Here is a 16369-nt window from a genome sequence, read left to right on the forward strand (position 1 = left end):
GAAGGGATGATGGTATATCTGGAGTAATGGCATTCATTTCAATTGTATCCTGTGGGATCTCAAAATTATCTGATTTGAAAATTGAAGATGTCAGGTGTCCCTCTGATCTCCTGGTACAGACATCTGCCAATAATAAAACCAATTATTATTTTTTAATAAAAATCCTTGTAATTATATATTTTTGAACATTTCTACTTAAACTGTCCGTAAAAATGGGAAGTTATGCAAAAAAATCTAATTATTCACCAAGACAATGACAGTTCACAGTCTAATAGAAAACCTCATAGGATGAACCAGAAGAGTGTAGTGTTCAACTGTTTATTCATTCTGCCTCCCAAATATGGAATAAGAAGCCACCAATGTTATGTAGGTGAAAATAATACCAATAAAAACTTCTACTCGCAAAAAAACAAGTCACCGCTCAGGTCCATCATCTGTTAATGGAAAAACAGAGGTTTCCACATTATTAGTGGCTCAAAGGCTCTTGAAAAGCAACATGGCTTCCATAAACCAATCCAGCAATATCTTACCTCTCAAAGTGAAATCTCCCCCTCATTCTGAGCCTTGCAGTGCGCCCAAACCACATTTAGCCTCCATGTATTTGGCATTACTATAGTGAGAAGAACCCACTTAATTTACGGTGTGTGTCTCCTGGAGCACAATCTGGTCACTATGTGTTGGGTTATAAAATGACAAATGTGCAATTTTCACTCTACAAGATCCACTGCGTGCTAATTTCAGGAAAGTGGCTTTGGAGTCAAAATAGTCACTTGTCCTATAGATTAATTCACTGAGGAATATAATTTCCAAAATGGAGCCACTTTATGGTGATTTCTACTGCTCTGGTTTTCTGCCATTTTGTCATATAAGGGCTTCTGCAAATGGTGGGTCCCATCTCCTCTGGGATCTCCAACTGCAACATGTGCTTCTGTCACCAGGAGCCATCTTTTTCCTTGGGAGCCCCATGACAGCACCATACGAGAGAGTAGGATCCACCCCTATTACCCGACAGGAAGCCCTGAGCACAAAATAAAAAGGCAACTCCCACTTCCTCCTTCAATGTGGTTTCATATCCTCAAGGATGTAGAAGCCTGGAGCTCACGGCAGGAGCAGCCGTGAATCATGGAACACCAGTGAATCATGGAACACCAGTGAATCATGAAACACCATGCTGTGTTCTATAGCAACCTCTAGTGAGTGGCAATAAGCAGCGGCCCAGTTGGGCGCTGAAATGATAACATCAGTCTGGAAGAATCTAAATTTAATGATTCCGTACCTACCTACGTTTGTTTGGCCTAGGCCTCATGGCTTGCGTATTGAGCTTCACGGCTAGGCCTCATGGCTTGCGTATTGAGCCTCACTGCTAGTGTGTCACCCTGGCCTGGATGCCACAAATATATTAAAGCTGTGTCTGAGAGCAAGGGGGAGGTTCTCTAGTCAGGGGAACATTAGCATGCAATGCCTCCTGTCTCAGGCCAGTAGGGGGAGCTGGCTGCCCCTATAAAAGCTGGTACTGGGGGCAGGGTTAGGGAGAACCGGATGACCTGTCTCAGGACTGAGACGTGTCCCAGAGCAGAGCAGGGACAGAAAGCTGTATTGCACCTAAGAGGAAGTGTGGCAGGAGGAGAGCCACAAGCCAGAGACAAGAGGAGAAGTGAGCCTGTCTTGGCAGATAGAGGACTTAATCTACCAGACTTTGGTGTCTGAGGCTGGGAGGATTCCACATCCCCAGCAGATAACCAGTTCGCACCGGACTGTATATTCCTTGGCCTAAGAAGCCTGGAGGCCCTGCCACAACAGAAGGGACCAGCAAAGCCGTACAAGGCTGGGAGCAGAAAGGAACCCACGTCGCAGGCCATACAGGCGAGAATACACGGAGAGCTCGGAAACGTGGGCTGTTACCCTATAAGGAGGAGATAGCCAGAAGGAGCACAGAAAGCACGGTAGGCCTACACCCTCACCCTGACCAGGGCCAATTTCCCCGTTTCTCTCAGACATCCAGGTCCCCTCCTAGCCGGGACTGTTTGTGGGTCAATTTACCTGTTCTAGTAAAGACCCTGGACTGCAACCTGTTGTCTGTGTGCTCCTTGCTCCTCCAGCACTATCAGCACTGGGACTCTCACTACCATCACTCCCAACATCCACTACACTGCCCTGGGGCCGCACTCTTCCCGTGGGAAGTCACACCATCCCAGCTGCATACATCATCAGCCCCAGCGGTCTGCCTTGCAGCGGCGGTTCCTAATGACCGCAAATCCACGGGTGGCGTAGTCGGATAATATCAACAGCACATAACGGACTACCACTGGCCTGACCACCCTGAGCCACGGAACCGAGTTGCCACTACTACTCCCACCGTTTCCCTATTGTCCGGATCCGAGTGCCCCACGGCCCAGGGGGCGAGTCAGCTTTGGCGTAGTCGGCAGGATTGCAACCAACCCGCCACAAACGGGTATTGCGTGCCTGAAAAAGACTTTGCACTTACCTGAAAAGAGGTTTCCCGCCGTCCTGAGCCATTTCCCGCCATTTCCAGCCATCTCCCGCCATCTTCCATCGGTTCCCACCATCTTCAGCCGTTTTCCCGCCATCGGACGCCATCTTCTGTACGCCGCACGGGAAGAAGAGGGGCGTGGACGTCCAAACCGCCGAGATCCGAAGCTCCGCCCCACGCACCGACGCTGCGCAAGGTCCTGGAAGGGAGAGAGAGCAACGCTGACGTCATCAGGATGCGACACAAGGTCCTCGTCCAGAGCAGCAGCAGCGGAGCCGCGGCCTACAGAAGAGGATCGTCGGAAGGTAGGCCACGCTTAACTAGGGGGGAGGAAGATGTCGGACACAGAGGCACCCATTACCACCAACGCGGCTGCAGCAGCGGTGATGCCCTTTTCCCTGCCCTACATCCCTGGAGCGACCTGGCTGCCCAAGTACTCAGGGGAGCCCCATGCCCTAACTGACTTTAAGGAAAGGCTGTACAGTTTGTTCCAGGTTTACCCCCTGACAGAGGAACAGAAGGTTAGCATATTAACAGGGCAGTTAACTGGCGCAGCCCAAAGGGAGGTAAAGTCATGGCCCGCTGAGGAGAAAAGAACCGTGAAGGGTATTCTGGCCCGGCTGCGGGGTACCTTTGACACACGTACCTAAGCTGAAATTAAAATGAGGTTCTATGGATGTAAGCAGCGGGCACAGGACAGCATCAGAGACTATGCCCTAAATTTGCAGGAAGCCCTAAGGGCCATCCAACAAACTGACCCTGGCAGTGTGCAGGAAACGGATAGACTACTAACAGAACAATTCATAGAAGGTCTGCTGTCCAGCGCCCACAGGGCCCAACTGCGCCTCATATTCTTTCAGAACCCTGATCTGACCTTTGCCCAATTTAAGGACAGGACCATAAGGGTGCTCCGTGAACCTGCAACCAGTGGCGCTATAAACCCCCGGCCCCCTGCTCTCACCTACCACCAGGAGGGGCGCCCTCCTCTATGGACCCCGTGGGGGCTGATGCACAGGCCCTGAACCAAGCCCCATCGAAAGACCTGCACCACCAAGTCCAGGAGCTGACCAGGAGCGTCGCGGCATTGACCAGGACCGTCCAGGCGTTGCAAGTGGACCCGTCAAGACCCATCGAGCTGGCTTCAAGTCCGGAGGATGTCCCGTGGCGTCGACAGAGGAGGATCCCGTCGTTCCGAGGGAGGCCCACAGACCCCTACGCAGAGGATGGACAGCCCATTTGCCGTCGATGCAACCAGCCCGGACACATTTCCAGGTACTGTAATTTAAACGGGTCCAACCTGGGGCAGAGGGCCAACCCCCAGGCATAAGATCACCAGGCCCTTATAATTGGCGTGATAAGTACGCTGGGGGGCGCCCGGTTTTACTCGTGGTGCTGGACGGTATCCCCATGAGTGCCTTGCTGGATACTGGGTCACAAGTAACCACTATCCCTTATGTACTTTTTAAGCAGTATTGGACTGATGCTGATATCACACGGTATCCAGACAGTAACTTGAGCATCATCGCCAGTAATGGCTTACCCGTGCCGCAGATGGGGTTCAAGGAGATGACCATTAAAATTGGTAAAGTTGAACTACCGGCACAGGGAGTGATTATTGTGGAAATTGACCGTCGTGAAAGTCACCCTAAAATAACTGTGGGTACTAACGTGATTGAAAATTGTCTTTCAGAGGTAATTGTAATTCTACAACAGGTGGCGGTGAATGCTTGTTCCAGCCAACAGAGAGTCCTCAACAAGGAGATAAAAGCCCTGATGAGACGGCAGCAGGTAGAACTTTCTGGTGGTGAGATCGGTAGCGTAAGACTGAGTGACCCATTCCCCATTTCCATGCCTCCGAAAAGTGAAATGATGATCTGATGTCGGACTGCAATCGGGTTGAGAGGTAGAGACAACCAAGCCATGGTAGAACCCGCATACTCGGACAGCAGGCCCACCATTTTGACAGCCCGGGGGGTGGTTGATGTCCGTCATGGGAGGGTGCCCGTCCGCATCCTCAACATTGGTGAGAGGGAAGTACACTTACCCAGGTACGCTACACTCGCCAAACTGTTTGTTGTCGAACACAAAGCTATCAGGGCCGTGGAACCCTTGCCTCCATCTCCACAGGCGGAGGGTAACGGCTCCCAGAAACAAAAGGAGGACTGGTGCCAGAAACTCCATGTGGGTGCTGACTCCACTCCCCTGCACAAAAAACAAGGAGTCTACCGGGTGGTACAGGAGTACGAGAGAGTCTTTAGTAAACACCCGCTAGACTTTGGCAGAGTAAAGGGGATAGAACACCACATCCCCACAGGGAGCCACCCACCGATAAAAGAAAGACACAGACCTGTACCCCCTGCACATTATCAGAACGCAAAGGGCATGCTAAGAGAAATGAAAGAAGCTGGGGTCATTACAGATAGCTGTAGCCCCTGGGCAGCCCCCTTGGTTCTGGTGAAAAAGAAAGATGGCACCATGAGAATGTGCGTAGACTATAGACAAATCAACCGTATCACCCATAAAGACGCATACCCGCTGCCTTGAATAGAGGAGTCTTTAGCCGCACTAAAATCAGCTAACTTCTTTTCTACTTTGGACCTTACTAGCGGGTACTGGCAGGTTCCTGTGGCAGAGGCTGACAAGGAGAATACCGCCTTCACCACCCCGATGGGACTGAGTGAGTTCAACTGTATGCCCTTCGGGCTCTGCAACGCACCAGGGACCTTCCAGAGGCTGATGGAATGCTGTCTAGGGCACCGAAACTTCGAGACGGTCCTCCTTTACCTGGACGACGTGATCGTCTATTCGAAGACCTACGAGGACCATCTGAAGCACCTGGCCGAGGTGTTCGAAGCCCTGGCAGGCTATGGCCTGAAGGTGAAACCATCGAAGTGTCACCTGCTGAAACCAAAGGTCCAGTACCTAGGGCACGTGGTAAGTGCGGAAGGAGTAGCCCCCGACCCTGACAAGGTCACGGCAATCAAGAGCTGGCCAAGCCCCTCGAACATCAAAGAGGTGAGACAGTTTCTCGGGTTGGTAGGCTACTACCGAAGGTTCATCCCCGGGTTCACTAAGATGGCAGCTCCTATGCAGGACCTCCTGATCGGACAGTCTAAGTCCAGAAGTCAAAAGCCACCCTTCAAGTGGGATAAACCGGAAGAGGAGTCCTTCCGCCAGTTGAAGATGGCCCTCACGGGGGATGAGATCCTGGCCTACCCTGATTATGGCCAGCCTTTTATTCTCCACACGGACGCCAGTAATGTGGGACTGGGAGCCGTACTGTCCCAAAACCAACAGGGCAGATAAAGGGTGATCGCGTACGCCAGCCGGAAGCTGAGGCCCACCGAGAGGAACCCGGAGAATTACAGTTCCTTCAAGCTAGAATTCTTGGCAGTGGTGTGGGCCGTAACGGAACGCTTCAAGCATTACATGGCCTCCGCAAAGTTCACCGTGTACACGGACAACAACCCGTTGACACACCTGGACAATGTAAGACTGGGTGCCCTAGAACAGCGGTGGATGGCCCGTCTCTCCAACTATGACTTTGTGATCAAGTACTGGGCCGGCAAAACCAATGCCAACGCTGACGCCCTATCGAGGAAGCCTCACTTACCTGAAGGTGACGAAGACCCAGAAGAGCTGGAGGAGATAGAACTCCCCGCGTTTCACCGGTATGGAGCCGCTCAATACTCCCACCGCGTGAAGGAGGAGGATCTAACAACCGTGACGATCAATCCCCTACCTCACCACAGCTGGGCTGAGACCCAAGATAGTGACCCTGCCATCCGCCTGGTGAAAGATCTGCTGACCCAGGAAGACGCCCGCATGGATCCGGATGCTCCAGAGGAAGCTAAGCAGCTATGGAAAGAGAAGAGCAAGCTGTTCCTCTACGAAGGCAAGTTGTGCAGAAGGATTGTCAACCACCGGATGCACGAGCTGACCTGGCAAGTCGTGGTTCCAAGGCGGGATGCAGCTATGGTCCTGGGGGCTTACCATGACAGAGCGGGGCACTTCGGTTGGAAGAAACTGGAGTTCCTGCTAAGAGGACGGTTCCTTTGGGTCGGCATGAGAGGAGCTGTGGAGAAGTGGTGCAGAGACTGTGGCCCTTGTCACCTAAGGAGGAAGGACCGCACCAGCCAGAAGACACCCTTGAGGCCCATCGTCACCACGCAGCCTCTTGAGCTGGTAGCTCTAGACCACGTCAAGTTGGCTCCAAGCCGGTCAGGGTACATCTACGCCCTGACAATCGTGGACCACTATTCCCGTTTTCTCGTGGTGGTCCCGGTAAAAGACTTGACAGCCCAAACAGCGGCCAGAGCCTTCCAGCAATACTTCTGTCGTCCACACGGGTATCCGGAACAGGTCCTGAGAGACCAGGGTCCAGCGTTCGAGGCTGAAATCTTCCAAGAGTTCTGCAACCTCTATGGCTGTAAGAAGATTTGTACAATGCCTTACCACCCCCAAACCAACGGGATGTGTGAGAAGATGAACAATATAGTCATTGATCTCCTGAAGACGTTGCCCCTGGAGGAACGCAGCCTGTGGCCAGAAAAACTGCCGGACCTAGTAGACCTATACAACAATATCCCTGTGAATGCTACAAACTGCACCCCGGCTTACCTGATGCGAGCCAGACCAGGTAAGCTGCCCGTAGACCTGGAGATGGGAGTCCTAACGCCTGAGGACACCTCCCTGGATGCAGACTGGGATACAGAAAGGCAACTGCTGTACAAGAAGGTACAGGAGAGTGTGGAGAGGAGCCTGGCCCAGGTGAGAGAAAGGCAAGAAAGACTCTTCAACCAACACGCCCTTGCTGGTCCCCTAGAACCTGGTGAGCAGGTCCTGAAGTGGAAGAGAAGGCTACATAAGTTGGACGACCAGTGGGAAAGGGAACCCTACACCGTACTGCAGTCTGACCATGACAACCCAAAGGTGTGCGTAATCACCAAGGACGGAGGAGAAACCACTAGTGTTGTCTCCAGGGACCACCTCAAAAGATGCCCCGAGCAACTCCGTAGTGCAGAAGAGGATCAGAGTGACCTTGAACCCGCAGAGGACAAGGAAGAAATGATCAGCACCGTTCTCGGAGAGTTCCCTCAGTCCTGGACTCGCATAAATGATGCCATAGTGGTACCCGTCCTGCATTTCCTGCAACCGGCACAGCAACAACCAACACCAGAGCCGGAAGGTGAAGAGGAGCAAGCAGTTCCAGAGGCAGAAGAGCCTGTACCAGCAGCCCAGGAGAGTCAACCCTCTGCTGACAGTGAGCCTGCCATGCCTGCGGTAAGCCAAAGGACCCGCAGACAGCTGCCTGCCCTACCTGTACACCCAGCTGGTAGCTGTACCCCTAACGCTAGTGGGGAAAGCCAGGTTGGTCCACCACCAGACAGTGGGCTACGTAGGTCAACCAGGAGCACAAAGGGGCAGATACCCGCTCGCTGGAAAATATAGAGCGCGCTAAGATTGTAAATGACCCTGTTGCCAAATATTGAATTGTTTGCAAAGTTACATGCATGTTTGGTGTAACGGGTCCGGGAGGCGGACTGTAACGGGTCCGGGAGGCGGAACCTCTGAGCTACTATACAAGGGGGCGGCCCTTGTAAGGGAGCGGGTGGCAGTCTCTGGGTGAACGGACAGGGAGTTACGGCAAGTGATCAGGGCAGTCTCTGGGTAAGGGGTAGGTACGACCTGTGATGGCAGAGCCTCCGGGTAGGCTAGCAGGCAGGTGGTAGATGTGTGCTCCCAGGTGAGCAAGCGAGAGTCTCTGGAATAGCAGGTGGTCACGGCACGTGACGGCGGAACCTCCGGGCTGGCAGGCAGGTAGGTAACGGAGAAGCGCTCCCAGGTGAGCGGGCAAGAGTCTCTGGAATAGCTGATGGTCACCGCACGTGACAACGGGACCTCCGGGCTGGCAAGCAGGCAGGTAACGGAGATGCGCTCCCAGGTGAGCGGGCAAGAGTCTGGAGTAGCTGGTGGTCACAGCACGTGACAACGGAGCCTCCGGGCTGGCAAGCAGGCAGATAACGGAGAAGCGCTCCCAGGTGAGCGGGCAAGCTGGTCCATAGACAGACTGACCGGAGTAGTAAGGCAGACCGTCGGACCTCAGGCAAGCAGGCAGGTAGCTGATATGCGCTCCCAGGTGAGCGGGCAGGCTGGTCCTTTAGACAGACTGACAGGAGTAGTAAGGCAGACCGTCGGACCTCAGACTGGCAGACAGGTAACAAGTATTCAGGCAGGAATCAGGCAGGTAACTGGCAGGTACTGGCAGGTAACTAGCAGGAAACTGGCAGGAAACTGGCAGGAAACTGGCAACGGGACCTGAGGGCTGAAGCACAGGTGAGACACAGGTGCAAACAACATTGCTCGGGCACCTCCATTTTGGAGGAGGTGCCTTATATATGATGAAGTCCTCCGGCCATTGGCCGGGGACTCTTTAGGGCGGCGCGCGCGGCCCCTTTAAGAGGAGGGGAGCGCGCGCGCGCCCTAAGCACAGGGGCCGGGAAGGAGCGCGCGCTGAGAGCAGGGCAGGAGGAGGACGCCGGGACGGAGCGCGTGCTGACAGCAGAGCGGGGGGAGGAAGCCGGGCACGGAGCAGAGCGGTGAGAGGAGCAGCGTCCCTGCCTAGCAGAGGGCAGGGACGCCGGCACTACAGTACCCCCCCCTTTAGGCCCCCCCTTTTTTAGGCCAGACAGAAATTTAGCTAGGATGAGAGGGGCATGGATGTTCTCCCGGGGCTCCCACGTTCTCTCCTCAGGACCAAACCCCTTCCAATCTACCAGGAAAAAGGTCTTTCCTCTTACCCTTTTGGTGGCAAGAATGTTCTCTACCTCAAACTCGTCCTCAGCAGAAACCGGAGCAGGAGGCGTACCTGTAGACTTGGAAAAAGAGTTAAGTACCACAGGTTTGAGGAGAGACACATGGAAGGAGTTAGGGATCCGTAAGTTGGCCGGGAGTTTCAATTTATAGGCCACCGGGTTGATCTGACTGATGACCTCCAGTGGGCCGATGAACCGAGGCCCTAACTTATAGGAAGGGATCTTGAGCCGGACATATTTGGACGAGAGCCAGACTTTATCCCCAGGGCGGAATTGAGGAGGGTCCAGACGTTTTTTGTCAGCGTGTCTTTTCATACGCTCGGATGACAGAAGGAGTGCGGACCGGGTACTCTCCCATATGGAGGAAAATTTGTTAACAAGAGATTCCGCAGCCGGATTGTCCGCCGAGGTGGAGACGGGAAACGGGATCCGAGGATGCTGACCGTAGACTACAAAAAACGGGGATTTGGAGGAAGACTCGCTCTCGTGATTGTTGTACGAGAATTCGGCCCATGGCAGGAGATCCACCCAGTCAGAATGGTGGGCATTAACGAAGTGCCGAAGGTAACTGGTCAGGTTCTGATTGATCCGCTCCACTTGACCATTAGACTGTGGGTGGTAAGCGGAGGAGAAGTCCAGGGTGACGTCCAGCAATTTACAAGTGGCTCTCCAGAAACGGGAAGTGAACTGTACCCCACGATCCGACACGATGTGACGGGGCAGGCCATGAAGACGGAAGATGTGGCGGATAAAGTCTTTAGCCAGCTCGGGTGCAGACGGAAGACCTGGCAGTGGAATGAAGTGAGCCATCTTGGAGAAGCGGTCAGCGACCACCCAAATGACCGTACAACCGGCAGAGACGGGCAGATCAGTAATGAAGTCCATCGCTATATGCTGCCAGGGGGCAGCAGGTACTGGCAGAGGTAGGAGGCGGCCGGCCGGCAGGTGTCTCGGAACTTTGTTGCGGGCGCAGGACACACAGGCAGAAACAAAGTCTATTACATCCTTGTGCAGGTTAGGCCACCAGTAGTGCCGGGTAATAAGCTGGAGGGTCTTTTTCTGACCGGCGTGGCCAGCTAGTTTAGACGAATGACCCCAGTGTAGAATCTTCTCCCGATCAGGTACTGGTACGAACGTCTTACCAGGAGGAAGACGATTTAGACTCACGGGAGCCACCTGCATTACTCTGGCGGGATCGATGATATGTTTCGGATCCTCCTCGAGATCAGACACCAGAAAGGATCGAGACAAGGCATCCGCCTTGACGTTTTTGTCAGCCGGGCGAAAATGAAGGACAAAATCAAAACGAGCAAAAAACAAGGACCACCGGGCTTGGCGCGGGTTAAGTCTCTGGGCATGCTGGAGGTAAGCCAAGTTCTTGTGGTCAGTGTAAATTATTACCGGGTGAAGAGCCCCCTCGAGCAGGTAACGCCACTCCTCCAATGCCAGTTTGATGGCCAATAACTCTCGGTCTCCTATGGAATAGTTGCGCTCAGAGGAGGAGAAGAGTTTAGAGAAGAAGCCACAAGTTACCATCCTCCCGGAAGATGATTTTTGAGTAAGTACCGCTCCGGCTCCAGAGGAGGAGGCGTCAACTTCCAGGAAGAACTGCTTGTTGCCATCTGGGCGATGCAGCACCGGGGCGGAAGAGAAGGCCTGTTTAAGGGAAAGAAAGGCCTCCTCTGCTTCGGGTGGCCACTCTTTGGGATTAGTACCTTTACGGGTGAGCGCAGAAATTGGGGCCGTCCGGGAAGAGAAGTGTGGTATGAAGAGGCGGTAGTAGTTGGCGAAGCCCAGGAAACGCTGAATGGCCTTCAACCCCTCCGGTCGGGGCCATTTCTCGATGGCAGACAGTTTCTCAGGATCCATTTGAAGGCCGGTCTGAGAGATAATGTAGCCCAGAAACGGAAGCGAGGTCTGCTCAAAGAGGCACTTCTCAAATTTAGCGTAGAGATGGTTCTGCCTTAGCCTGAGCAGGACCTGACGAACGTCCCTCCGGTGAGTCTGGAGATCCGGAGAGAAGACCAAGATGTCGTCCAGGTACACCACTACGCAGGAGTAGAGAAGGTCCCGGAAGATGTCATTGACCAACTCTTGAAAGACGGCAGGAGCGTTACAGAGACCAAAGGGCATTACCAGGTATTCATAGTGGCCGTCCCGGGTGTTGAATGCCGTCTTCCATTCATCCCCCTGACGAATACGAACCAGGTTGTACGCCCCACGAAGGTCCAGTTTGGTGAAGATCCTAGCCCCCCTCAGACGATCAAATAATTCTGGAATGAGCGGAAGGGGGTACTTATTCTTCACCGTGATCAGGTTTAGGCCTCTATAGTCTATACAGGGACGGAGAGAGCCGTTCTTCTTTTTGACGAAAAAGAAGCCTGCTCCCGCCGGGGAGGTAGATTTCCGGATGAATCCTCTGGCCAGATTCTCCTCAATATATTCGGACATTGACCGGGTCTCAGCAGCGGATAAAGGATAGATACGCCCACGGGGAGGAGTAGTACCGGGTAGCAGATCGATGGGACAGTCGTATGGTCTATGTGGTGGTAATGTCTCTGCCTCCTTTTTATTAAAGACATCTGCATAAGACCAATAAGGAATCGGAAGTCCAGGTAGATTAGCTGGGGTAGGAGAGGGACGGACGGGATGGACGGGAACCAGGCAGGTTTTATGACAGTCTTGTCCCCAGCGAAGGACCTCTCCGGTTTGCCAGTCTAGCACGGGTGCATGTCTCTGGAGCCAGGGCAGACCTAGCAAGAGGGCGTGAGAGAGTCCAGGCAGAACATGAAAGGAGATACTTTCAGAATGCAGCATTCCCACCTGCAGGGTAATGGATTCGGTGATGAGTTGAATGGGGCGAGGTAAGAGGCCCCCCATCCACGGCAGCGACAGACAAGGGTACAGCCAGAGGTTTGGTGGGGATGCGGTATTTCTCAACCAGGGACTGTGAAATAAGGTTCCCGGCTGCTCCAGAGTCAAGTTGGGCTAGTTCGAAATAACGGTTCTCCCCGTAGATGATCGAAACTGACAACAGCAGGGATGGAGAGGATTTATTCTTGTCTAGGTGGACCTCTCTGAGCGAACCTAGACACAGGCGTTTCCCAACCTCTCCGGGCAGGCACGGATCCGGTGCTCCTTACTGCCACAGTAGAAGCAGCTCCCCTCGGCACGGCGTGAGTCCTGACGGGTTTTGACCATCTTGGTCTGGTCGACCTGCATAGGCTCAGGAGAGTGTACCTGGGGAGAGATGGAGGGAATGACGGGTTTCTGGAAAGTAGGAGCTAAACGTGGAATCCTTCTCTCACGGGTGACCTCTTTGGCACGCTCCTGAAACCGTAGGTCAATTCGGGTGGCAAGAGTTATTAAGTCATCGAGAGTGGTAGGAATGTCCCGACCGGCAAGTTCATCTTTAATACGGCCGGACAGACCCTCCCAGAAGACGGAAACCAGAGCGTCGTTATCCCAGGCCAGCTCCGAGGCAAGGGTACGGAACCGTATGGCATATTGGCCCACGGTGAGACTCCCCTGACGGAGGCGTAGCAACGATGATGCAGATGAGGTCTTCCGTCCGGGTTCGTCGAAGACTTTCCGGAAAGCCGTGAGAAAAGCAGGCAAGTTGGACACCAGGGGGTCTCCTCTCTCCCATAGAGGATTCAGCCAGGCCAGGGCCTCCCCGGTGAGATGGGACATGATGAAGGCAATTTTGGCCCGGTCGGAGTTAAACTGGTAGGACAAAAGTTCAAAATGCAGGGTGCACTGATTCAAGAAGCCCCGAGCCTGGACGGGGTCGCCTCCGAAGCGAGGAGGTGCAGAAAGCCGGGGTCCGGGGTAGGATACCATAGTATTAGTGAGCAGCGGAGCCGCCGGATTGCAAGATATGGCACTGGCGGAGGTTGTTGGTGGATCAGACAGAGTGTTCAGGCGAGTATTAACATTCCGCAGGTGACCCAGGATGGCCTCCTGTTGGGACCTCTGACGGGACAGTTCAAGACCGAGGTCCGAGAGTGAGGGAGCTTGGGTGCCACCGGGTTCCGGTGCCCGAGCAAACTGTAACGGGTCCGGGAGGCGGAACCTCTGAGCTACTATACAAGGGGGCGGCCCTTGTAAGGGAGCGGGTGGCAGTCTCTGGGTGAACGGACAGGGAGTTACGGCAAGTGATCAGGGCAGTCTCTGGGTAAGGGGTAGGTACGACCTGTGATGGCAGAGCCTCCGGGTAGGCTAGCAGGCAGGTGGTAGATGTGTGCTCCCAGGTGAGCAAGCGAGAGTCTCTGGAATAGCAGGTGGTCACGGCACGTGACGGCGGAACCTCCGGGCTGGCAGGCAGGTAGGTAACGGAGAAGCGCTCCCAGGTGAGCGGGCAAGAGTCTCTGGAATAGCTGATGGTCACCGCACGTGACAACGGGACCTCCGGGCTGGCAAGCAGGCAGGTAACGGAGATGCGCTCCCAGGTGAGCGGGCAAGAGTCTGGAGTAGCTGGTGGTCACAGCACGTGACAACGGAGCCTCCGGGCTGGCAAGCAGGCAGATAACGGAGAAGCGCTCCCAGGTGAGCGGGCAAGCTGGTCCATAGACAGACTGACCGGAGTAGTAAGGCAGACCGTCGGACCTCAGGCAAGCAGGCAGGTAGCTGATATGCGCTCCCAGGTGAGCGGGCAGGCTGGTCCTTTAGACAGACTGACAGGAGTAGTAAGGCAGACCGTCGGACCTCAGACTGGCAGACAGGTAACAAGTATTCAGGCAGGAATCAGGCAGGTAACTGGCAGGTACTGACAGGTAACTAGCAGGAAACTGGCAGGAAACTGGCAGGAAACTGGCAACGGGACCTGAGGGCTGAAGCACAGGTGAGTCACAGGTGCAAACAACATTGCTCGGGCACCTCCATTTTGGAGGAGGTGCCTTATATATGATGAAGTCCTCCGGCCATTGGCCGGGGACTCTTTAGGGCGGCGCGCGCGGCCCCTTTAAGAGGAGGGGAGCGCGCGCGCGCGCACCCTAAGCACAGGGGCCGGGAAGGAGCGCGCGCTGAGAGCAGAGCAGGAGGAGGACGCCGGGACGGAGCGCGCGCTGACAGCAGAGCGGGGGGAGGAAGCCGGGCACGGAGCAGAGCGGTGAGAGGAGCAGCGTCCCTGCCTAGCAGAGGGCAGGGACGCCGGCACTACATTTGGTAATTCTGTGTTTCAGTTTCTTGCAGCTACCGTAAGGACTCAAAGGTTATGGACTTTTTATAACCGGGACCTTGTATGGACTGCGTTCGGAGCCTAGCCCAGGAATGAACTAAGACTGTAAAGGACTTGGGGTAGGACAGACCCCCACCTGGTTAAGGCTCCCCGTTGTGCTGGTGATATGGACACCCGGTCACAGGCCACACTGTGACCTTAAGAACTCAATCTGTGCGTCGTCTGTCTGTTAATGTTTTATGGTTATGCATATTGTCTTTGTTTATTGTTTAGTCCCGGAGTACTAAATTTCACTAGGGGGGAATGTGTCACCCTGGCCTGGATGCCACAAATATATTAAAGCTGTGTCTGAGAGCAAGGGGGAGGTTCTCTAGTCAGGGGAACATTAGCATGCAATGCCTCCTGTCTCAGGCCAGTAGGGGGAGCTGGCTGCCCCTATAAAAGCTGGTACTGGGGGCAGGGTTAGGGAGAACCGAATGACCTGTCTCAGGACTGAGACGTGTCCCAGAGCAGAGCAGGGACAGAAAGTTGTATTGCACCTAAGAGGAAGTGTGGCAGGAGGAGAGCCACAAGCCAGAGACAAGAGGCGAAGTGAGCCTGTCTTGGCAGATAGAGGACTTAATCTACCAGACTTTGGTGTCTGAGGCTGGGAGGATTCCACATCCCCCAGCAGATAACCAGTTCGCAGGGGACTGTATATTCCTTGGCCTAAGAAGCCTGGAGGCCCTGCCACAACAGAAGGGACCAGCAAAGCCGTACAAGGCTGGGAGCAGAAAGGAACCCACGTCGCAGGCCATACAGGCGAGAATACACGGAGAGCTCGGAAACGTGGGCTGTTACCCTATAAGGAGGAGATAGCCAGAAGGAGCACAGAAAGCACGGTAGGCCTACACCCTCACCCTGACCAGGGCCAATTTCCCCGTTGCTCTAAGACATCCAGGTCCCCTCCTAGCCGGGACTGTTTGTGGGTCAATTTACCTGTTCTAGTAAAGACCCTGAACTGCAACCTGTTGTCTGTGTGCTCCTTGCTCCTCCAGCACTATCAGCACTGGGACTCTCACTACCATCACTCCCAACATCCACTACACTGCCCTGGGGCCGCACTCTTCCCGTGGGAAGTCACACCATCCCAGCTGCATACATCATCAGCCCCAGCGGTCTGCCTTGCAGCGGCGGTTCCTAATGACCGCAAATCCACGGGTGGCGTAGTCGGATAATATCAACAGCACATAACGGACTACCACTGGCCTGACCACCCTGAGCCACGGAACCGGGTTGCCACTACTACTCCCACCGTTTCCCTATTGTCCGGATCCGAGTGCCCCACGGCCCAGGGGGCGAGTCACTAGGCCTCATGGCTTGCGTATTAAGCCTCACGGCTAGGCCTCATGGCTTGCGTATTGAGCCTCACGGCTAGGCCTCATGGCTTGCGTATTGAGCCTCACGGCTAGGCCTCATGGCTTGCGTATTGAGCCTCACGGCTAGGCCTCATGGCTTGCGTATTGAGCCTCAAAGCTAGGCCTCATGGCTTGCGTATTGAGCCTCAAAGCTAGGCCTCATGGCTTGCGTATTGAGCCTCAAGGCTAGGCCTCATGGCTTGCGTATTGAGCCTCATGGCTAGGCCTCATGGTTTGCGTACTGAGCCTCACGGCTAGGCCTCATGGCTTGCGTATTGAGCCTCACGGCTAGGCCTCATGGCTTGCGTATTGAGCCTCACGGCTAGGCCTCATGGCTTGCGTATTGAGCCTCACAGCTAGGCCTCATGGCTTGCGTACTGAGCCTCACGGCTAGGCCTCATGGCTTGCGTATTGAGCCTTACGGCTAGGCCTCATGGCTTGCGTATTGAGCCTCACGGCTAGGCCTCGTGGCTTGCGTATTGAGCCT

The 16369-nt window shown here is 54.5% G+C and overlaps 1 protein-coding gene across 1 annotated transcript in view; it reads right to left on the bottom strand.

The window, feature by feature from the left end:
* Nucleotides 1-556, bottom strand: part of LOC141229264 (uncharacterized) — a 72970-nt gene extending 72414 nt beyond the window's left edge. Inside the window, exon 1 of the mRNA XM_073667450.1 lies at nt 531-556. Coding sequence (XP_073523551.1) covers nt 531-556 — 26 coding nt within the window. The remainder of the gene's footprint in view (nt 1-530) is intronic.
* Between the last annotated feature and the right edge of the window lie 15813 nt (nt 557-16369).

The sequence above is a fragment of the Phyllobates terribilis genome, unplaced genomic scaffold (genome assembly GCF_046119375.1).
Source record: "Phyllobates terribilis strain yellow unplaced genomic scaffold, ASM4611937v1 Scaffold_470__1_contigs__length_1423970, whole genome shotgun sequence".
Taxonomy (NCBI): Eukaryota; Metazoa; Chordata; class Amphibia; order Anura; family Dendrobatidae; genus Phyllobates; species Phyllobates terribilis.